We start from the raw sequence: 8,361 nt of genomic DNA, 5'->3' as shown, positions 1-8,361 counted from the left end.
CCAAACTGCCTTCCTGCACTTAGAGCAGGAGCCACTGGAGTTCAGATGGAGCAGAAAACTTCACACCCAACTTTGTCCATTTAAGTGGCCACTCTGCAGTGCAGGAATACTGCAGCAGACTGAGCTGAGAGAGCAGCAGGGAGAGAACACAGCTCTGCCAGAGCTCTTCAGCTCAGCTTTCCTCAGCTACTGTACAATAAGCTCCAAAGACATTTCAGTAAGAGCTACCCTAGGAGCACATCATAAATGGTAAAGGAAATAAACTTCAGCATCTTCAGGCATGTATCTCCCAAATTCAGATTCCAAAGCCTCAACTGTGGAAATTCTAGTGCTTGATGGAAAATCCAAAACAAAACCTGGTTTAAAAAAATTTATTTTACAAAAAATAAAAACTAGTCTTTACAAACATTTCAAATACCAGCTCTAAACCTCAACTCTTTAATATTGGATTAAGCTTGTTCAAAATGCCAGACAAAGTCTTAAAAATTTTTAAGTTTGACATGTCCAAAAGGGTTTGTTCTTTTAAGAAATGTCATTACAGAGCTGTTAAAAAAAAAATACTATAGAATGTTTTTCAAAGTCAGAATCCCAAGTTCTTCATCCTCTTAACTACTTTTCAGGTGTTTATAATGAAAAGGACCCAGAAACTCAGGAAGAAAATCAGAAACTCTGTTTTACCTGTTAAGCATATTGTAAAATTAGGGGCTGGAGAAGAGGACAAATATTTGACCATGCTGACCTAGTTGCATGAGATGAATAAAATTTGGAGGTTTAAGGTGAAGAAAACTGAAGTCATAGTATTGGTCCAATCCCCTGTCAAAGGTGAACTCTTGGGCCTCTGAATGTATTTCCAGAACAATTCCTTAATACCCGTAAGAACAAAGCTGAGGCCAAAGGGTCAAAGCAGTAACACAGAGAATTAGAAACTAAGGAATGCTGATCAAATCAGCTCCATTAATCTCCATTCCCTCTGTTGTTAAAGCAAATCTCTGAATATTTTTAGCTGCAAAGATCATTTTTAATGTCATCTGTTCCCAAACTGCAGTGATCAAAGGGAGCAATTTCCACAGACAGATAAAATAAGCAACACATGAGGTGAAGCTGTCACCCTCACAACATGCAGAAGTTTTAAAATAAGCTTTATAAAACACAAATTGCAAATTTGCGTGTGTGTCTGTGTCCATTTTCACTGCATTTACCAACCCTCAGCTCTACCCAATATTCTACAGGTAAATCTTCCTTGCAGATTCTGTACAGTAAAAAGAGGAAAAAAACAGAGGTATACACAGTAGATTCTGTCCTTTGCCCTTGGTATTAAAAATATAGCAAACCACAAATGCTGGCATTAGGAAATCAGTCAACTCTTCTGGGTTTCAAAGGAAAATGCAGCTCTTCAGCAAAACTGCAAGGCTTGGTGCAGCCTGTGTACTGGAGATGCTTTTTGTTTGAGACACTGTTTAGGGAAAATGGTTGAGGACAGCAGCTGCCAAAATGGTAAACATGTTCTGCTGAGGGGCACCGCTCATCACGGCTGCATGTTGTTGATAATGGCCAAAATGCTCATTTTCTCTTGGGCTGAGTCCACATCTTCATTTTGTTTCTGAGCCACTCCTGTGCCAAGGCCATACAGTCGTCCGCAATACTTTGCATCATCAATTGTATCCTCAAAAAATAACTGCAGATTAAAAAAAAAAAAAAAAAGAGAAACAGGTATTGCTTAATTGTGCCTCTAAATCAGAAAACATCCAGTGTTAATTAACAGCTCATTTGAAATCAGCCACCTCCATGATGGAGTGTACAAATTAAAATAAGCAATGAAAGGCAAGTAAACAGAACAAGTCTGTGCCAATATCAGCAGTTCCTATTCCTGATAGTTTGAAATGTGATGGCCACAAGGCTCAAAAATTCCAAAGCAAAACAAACAACACGTTATATATGTTGACATTTATGGACAGAAAGTGGAGAAGGAAAAACACTGCAGTACCTCTTTCATTCTGAAAAATGCCATTCCTGTGAGGAGGGAGTCTGATCCTGCCTGGTGTTGTCGTCCAATTCGCTGCAAATCCAGCTGGTCTGCCACTTCCTGAAGGCCACCCTGCAAAGAGAACAGAAGAGATTTTATTTTGGAAGATTCATCTCTCGCCAAAATTGCCACATTTCTCCAAAACACGAGAGCTAACAGGGTATGATGAACCAATGCAGATCCCAGCAGTACCCACACTCCAGCTGGGAGTGAAACACAGTGGGAGATGGTGTTCAACAGTGCACAAATAACTCCTCAAATTTAGGTGCTTTCTTTTCCTGTTGCAAATACTTGAGAAAACTGTGGGTATAGTCACAGGTTACATAAGCTGGGCCTTTCCCTCCCTTTACTCAAGGCTGTGATTCAGTAGATAAATTACTTTCAACCCTCTTACCAGTTAATCAAGCCATGGAGTATTTCATGTAAAAGAAATCCTCTTGCATGGAAAACATAAATATGCTGAATTATAATTAGCCTCTGATAAACAAACCAGAAGGCTGTGGCAATGTGTTTATAATAAACATATGGGAAAGTCTGAAACTGGGGAGGGCAGTATCCATTAGACACAAACTGTGTCTCAGGTGTTTCTCTGTCACTACTGTTATACACATTCCCATTTTAAGACAACATATGCAGCAGTTCTGCCACTTGTATTCTTGTACATGCACAGTGTTGGTACTCATCACCTGCTTGCTGGGGAGATAAAAATACCTTGAGGTTTTTGCAGCTCTTCATTAAGTACTTCACATCATAGATAGATGGGAAGAAAAGGTTTAAGATATGGAAAAATTCATGTTCCTCTTCTGGTAACCTGGAGTCTGTCAACAACTTCACCATGTAGCCAAAGTCATAACCACTGAAAACAAAACCATAGAGAAACCAGGTAAGCAGGCAGTACCTAAAACCCAAGGTACTAGTACCTTCTTTTTCAACAGAATTTTACTTGCTGTGCCTTTCAAGCCTTAACATTTTCTGACAGTCATAAAACTCTAGATCTCAGACAGAACTCATCCTGATTTTCTATGTCAATGCAGGACTTTGGGATGCTCCCCAAGTGCCCTCACTAGCCTTCTGTGGAACAGATAAGCCATTGGGAAGAATACACATTTCTTCCCACTCTGTATATTTCTGTAGCTAAGGGCAATACAGAAAAAAAGGAAACTGTGCAAGTATCTGTTGAGACAGAAGGAGGTAGTGGCAAGTCCTTTCATTTGTGATACCATGTTGGACCAGAGGCTTCCTGATCAAGTTGGCTGAAATGCAACAAGAAAGATATCTTAACCACACAGGTGGAAGTTCAGAGCACCACCAACATTGTAAGGAAGAAGAAACAAAATCCTTTACGATGCATTTACGAAGTGCAGAAATCACATTTCAGCTTCTTCAAGAGAGGGAGACTGCACCAGCCAAAGGCTTCACAAGCAGTCAGGAAGACAGACCATGAAGCGTCCTTCTTAAACTTAGCCTTCATATCTTCAAAGTTATTTTAAGAACTGCAGGACTGCTGATTTTTCTCCCTAAAATCTATCAATCTCTATGGAAAATGCAGAGAATTAAGAAGAGACTTAACAGGGTCAGTGAGCATCCTGGACCCACCTGTGGAAGGACAGCCATTTCACACTGTCACTGAGGACAACCCCCGACGTCATCAGCAACTCAGCAAAATGCAGGGTGTCAATCCCCTCTTCTTCATGCTTCTGGAACTGCAGCCCAGAGCTGGCAAGGAGGTCTATGGAATCCTGAGAGTACATGTCTTCCCTGAAGGAAAAAAAAAAAGCAAGTTTGCACTCAGGATGCTGCCAAGACAATTTTAGAAAAATTCTCCCCACACTATGTCAAGAATTGGACAAGTCGATAGGATACTTCTGGGTTCCAGTTTGTCCCTCTAGAAAATTCAAACTGGTTCAGTTTCAGTACCCGTACTGCAGCCTCCTAGAGCCATAATCAGCTGTTCTGTGACCATAACTAGTTAACACTTCCATTGCTTGTGCAAATTCCAAAGATTCCACCTCCATAACTGACTGTTTTGAACAATGTCCCTTCTGCACAGTGAAGGGAAGCACCACAGATGAGGCCCAGAGGAAAGGGGAGTTCCCCCAAACAGGAAGATGTACAGCTCTAAGCACTGACCATCATTCCTATCTACATTTTTCCTTTTCACTCCACAGCATGTACCACCTTATCAGCACCTCCACTTCCATCTCTGGGAGTAAACAGAATTGCATCATCCTTGACTGAGGAAGCAGGACAAGAATGATGTGCTTGGTGGACAGCTGAGCAGGAACGTGACTTCTTTACTGGTTTGTGTCATTTGAGGGGGAGGAAACACACAGAGCCAAGTTCTATCAATATGATAATTCATTTAAATGAAGTGATCACACACCAAAAACCACTTCACTCTGATTCCAATACCTGCAAGAGGCTCACAAATTTGTGGAGTAAATAGCACAACTTTTGGGGTCAAGAACTGGATGATCTGCATATAGTAGCTACAAATTTTTGTAATGCTTTCCAACGACAGTTTTATAAAAATAGATTGATTTCCTCTACATATGTGGTTTTGCCAGATAAACCCTTTCTTTATTTCCAGACAGCTCTAGTGGTAATTATGCTGAGCTTATCTTTATAATTACAGGGAAAGGGATAATGAAACTTGTTTCAGCTGCAACCTAGGATATTACAGTATGGAGGAGACAAGAACTGCCACACTCCATTTAACAAGACTCATTCTGAACAGATGTGATGATTACACCAACATGTTTTTAGATCCCAGCTTATACTTAAGCATGGATTTGTAAAGAAGTCTTTTTCTTTTTTATGAGACTAGCACATCCATTTATTTGTAGCAGAAAGAGATGGAGTTTTACACAGATATATATATATGACATTTCAAACATTGTTCCAGAAAAAAAGGCACACAAAATTATGAAGAGAAAGGGTAATAAGGACAGAATTTTAGTATGGCTTTGACCTCCAGATACACTGTTAACTCATGGCACTCCAAAATAGGTTCCCACATAGTACTAGAATTTGAATCCTTATTGCTCAGAAGCAGCCAGCAGCGATGAGCACACAGGCACTGGTATTTGCCAAAGGAAAGCATCACTCCAGCAGAAGGAACAGGAAATTAATGCCAAGCCCAAAGACTCACGTGAGGTTGAATTTGAAGTTGAACTGCCAGGTGTTAATGCCAGAAGGATACTCCCCCTTCTCATTTGTAAAAGTCAGGCCCAGCTGGATGATTTTCAGCAGGTCAACGTTGCAGCGAAGGAGCTGGTACTGATAATCTATGGAGCTGCGGAATTCACCGATCGGCCTGACCACCACGCCGGGGAACTCCGTGTCCTGGCACAGAAGGGAAAACTGAACTTCACCATGGATTCTGCTAGGAGTCACTATTATCACTCTGTTAGGACAGCCCAGACAGTGAAAACCTTCACTGCTTCTGAGGAACAGTCAATGCCTACATTAACAAAAACTACTGTCAGTCAAACACACCTCAACAGCAGCAGCTGTCTGTTAGATACCAAACCATCTTTTAGATGAAGAACCTCTTGCTCAGGCAGTGACTCTGTGCTGTCTTTGCTGAACACCAAACTGCCACGCCATTTCTACGCTCACACTGGGTCACTGAGCTTCTCCTGACCACACACAAAATCTTTCACAACAAACCCAGTGCTGTGCACCTGACACAATCTCTCCCTTGCCCAAGAGGTTTATCTGTCTACTCTTACAGCACAGTCACTCAAACAAACCCTAAGAACGCTTTCAGTGAGACTGAAAAGAAGCAAAAAGTTCATTTCTCACTGACAAATGTAAACAAAAAAATCATATTCACTTCTACAACTGAATTTGACACCAAAATCCCACACACTCTGCAAAGACACCTGTCTTTTGCCACACTTTTTATGAGGACTCTTCAAACCCCACTGAGGTTCAGTGCTCCTAAGCAAAGCTGGCAGAACTTACAGTACCACAGCTAAAACCAGTTCTTTATCTAACACACTGGAGTGCTGCCAAGCAGATACAGACTTGTAAGAGCAGGAGGAGATTCCTCCCACCTGGGGGAGATAATGCTCTTCTTAAATAAAGCTTTCTGAACATATTGTCTAATCTACAACCAGAATATTTTTCTTCCCTAAGAATCAACATCTGCCCTTATAAGAAAGGAGGCAGCTCAGCTGGCTAGCAGTCACTTGCAGGCCTTCTGAGCTCCAGTCCCATGGCATCTTCTATAATCAAATGGAGAAAAACATTCAAAGGACAAACACATTGGTGGAAAAATAAGGATTTAAACCCAATTGTGACTTGTTTCATTTCTGTGCTGCACAAACTTATACACTATGAATAACTAAATATTAAATAAATTCGGGTTTTTAAGTTGGTCGCCCTCTTCCCCTTCTTTCACTCAATCCATACTCAGCACTGCTTGTATAAAATTCTAGAAAGCTACCAAACAGCTTTTTATTTTTTCATCTCTTCTAGTTCAGTTTGACTGGGGGTGGGGAGAAATCATTTATCGCTCAAGAATCAACTAAGTCCACAACCCTAAAAACTCCCTTGACTAAGGCAATTAGGTCAAGTGTAAAACATTTACCATAGCGATGTAGCTGTAACTCAGGACAATCTCCCGAATTTTCCTCATCTCTTCCTCCAGGTTGTTGGCCCATACTTCACAGATAACCTGGCTGTTCTCTGCAAGGGCTGCTGGCATCTTGCAGGACCAGAAAAAAGGCAGCTGATGCTGAACTCAAATGACAGTGCAGGATCACAAGCTGTGCAATCTTATCAGTGTGCTGCATTGAAGAGATAAATAAATAGTGCTTTAAGTGAAGGAAGAGTGACATGTGAATAAATGCTCTGTAGGAGTCAGTCACTTCTATTTCCACCTTCAAATAACCCATTTAAAGTTCACACCAAGTTTTCTTGCTTTATCGCTTTCTGTAAACAGGATGAATGAAATCAAGAGCATCTGTTCACAATATAAGAGCAGATGCACAATCAACAGTCCAGTTATTTATGTAAAGAATCATTATCCCTAACTTCCTTTTCCTGGCATAAGCTTTGACACTTTGGGCACAAGATGTACAGGCAGAGAGTCCTCATCTGTAACCCTCAACTATTTCCCCATCCCTGGAAGTGTTCAGGGCCAGGCTGGATGGAGCTCTGAGCAACCCGGTCTAGTGGAAGGTGTCCCTGCCCACAGCACAGGGGTGGAATGAGATGATGTTGAAGGTCCTTTCCAATCCAAACCCCACTGTGATTCTATGATGAAGACAATTATTTAAACACAATAACAGAATGCATTAGAGAGAGCACTCATTGGCATGAGGTTCAATGGATATGAATATCTAAAGGAGGGTGCCAAGATGGAGCCAGGCTCATCTTGGTGATGCCAGGATAGGAGACAATGGGCAGAAAGTGATGCACAGGAAGTTTCCCCTGAATATGGGGAAGAACATGAGAAAAAACTGTGCAGGGACTGGACATGGGAACAGATTACCCAGAGAGGTTTTGGAGTCTGCCTCAATGTAGATATTCCAGAACTGTCTGGACTCAATCCTGTGCCACACGCTCTGGGATGACCCTGCTTGAGCAAGGAGGTTGGACCAGGTGACCCACTGTGGTCCCTTCTAACCCATCCTGTGATTCTGTCTGATGTAACTGGAGACACACAGCAGCGAGGTGTTTCACCGGCACCACCGGCAGTGTCAGCAGCGCTACGGCTCGGCTGAGCCCCCGGCTGGTGCCCCTTTCCCGCAATAACACCGGCGAACCGCTCCCAGGCGTCTGAAGGAGGGCTCCGGCTCAGCCCGGCCGGGCCCTGCGCTACCAGTTACCCGGAGCGCACCGCCACAGCCCGGCCCGGCCCGGGGTCACCTCAGGGCCCCCCTCACAGCCCGGGGGCGGCCGGACGCGGCTGACCGCGGCCGGGAAGCGGGAGGGCCGCCGTCCGCGCCGCCGCCCCCCAAACCCCAGCCGCAGCCCTGCACCCTCAGCGCCCGTCCCGCTGCCGGTCCCGCTGCCTGCCCGCCCGCTCCGCTCCCCGGTACCTCCCGGCAGCCGCGGCCGGGACGCGCCGCTCTCGGCCGCTCTCGCCCCGCGCACCCGCGATGGCTCCGAGTGCCCCCCGCCGCGAGGGGCGGCGCTTCCGGGTCTCGCGCCGCTTTGCCTCTCGCGAGAGAGAGCGAGAGATGGCGGAGCCGGCGGCGCGCGGGAGGGGGCGGGTACGTTAGTGCGCGCGGCCGCGGTGCCCGTACTGCGCATGCGCCCAGCCCTGGCCTGCTTGCCTTTCTCCTCCTCCTGCTTCTCCCTCCCCCTCCCCCCCCGCAGTGCAG

General features: G+C 44.3%; 1 protein-coding gene across 1 annotated transcript; it reads right to left on the bottom strand.

Moving 5' to 3' along the window:
- Positions 1-356: 356 nt before the first annotated feature.
- On the bottom strand, positions 357-8,234 carry CNOT8 (CCR4-NOT transcription complex subunit 8). The gene is made up of 7 exons (XM_009091481.4): positions 8,077-8,234; positions 6,621-6,819; positions 5,175-5,368; positions 3,620-3,781; positions 2,735-2,879; positions 1,985-2,095; positions 357-1,675 (listed from the first exon to the last, which is right to left on the bottom strand). Exons 2-7 carry the CDS (start codon positions 6,735-6,737, stop codon positions 1,526-1,528), a joined length of 879 nt encoding a protein of 292 aa, XP_009089729.1. The 5' UTR covers positions 6,738-6,819; positions 8,077-8,234; the 3' UTR covers positions 357-1,525.
- Between the last annotated feature and the right edge of the window lie 127 nt (positions 8,235-8,361).

The sequence above is a fragment of the Serinus canaria genome, chromosome 13, assembly GCF_022539315.1.
Source record: "Serinus canaria isolate serCan28SL12 chromosome 13, serCan2020, whole genome shotgun sequence".
Lineage (NCBI taxonomy): Eukaryota > Metazoa > Chordata > Aves > Passeriformes > Fringillidae > Serinus > Serinus canaria.
The sequence above is the reverse complement of the archived record's forward strand: the minus strand, read 5'-3'. Positions and strand labels throughout refer to the sequence as shown.

Excerpts from the sequence above, each read along its gene's own strand:
- CNOT8 (XM_009091481.4), bottom strand. The coding sequence starts at position 6,737 with ATGCCAGCAGCCCTTGCAGAGAACAGCCAGGTTATCTGTGAAGTATGG. Across the intron at positions 2,880-3,619 it reads AAATGGCTGTCCTTCCACAG|TGGTTATGACTTTGGCTACA; the intron begins GTGGGTCCAGGA and ends TTTTGTTTTCAG. Across the intron at positions 2,096-2,734 it reads AGAGCTGCAAAAACCTCAAG|GGTGGCCTTCAGGAAGTGGC; the intron begins GTATTTTTATCT and ends TTCTCTTTGCAG.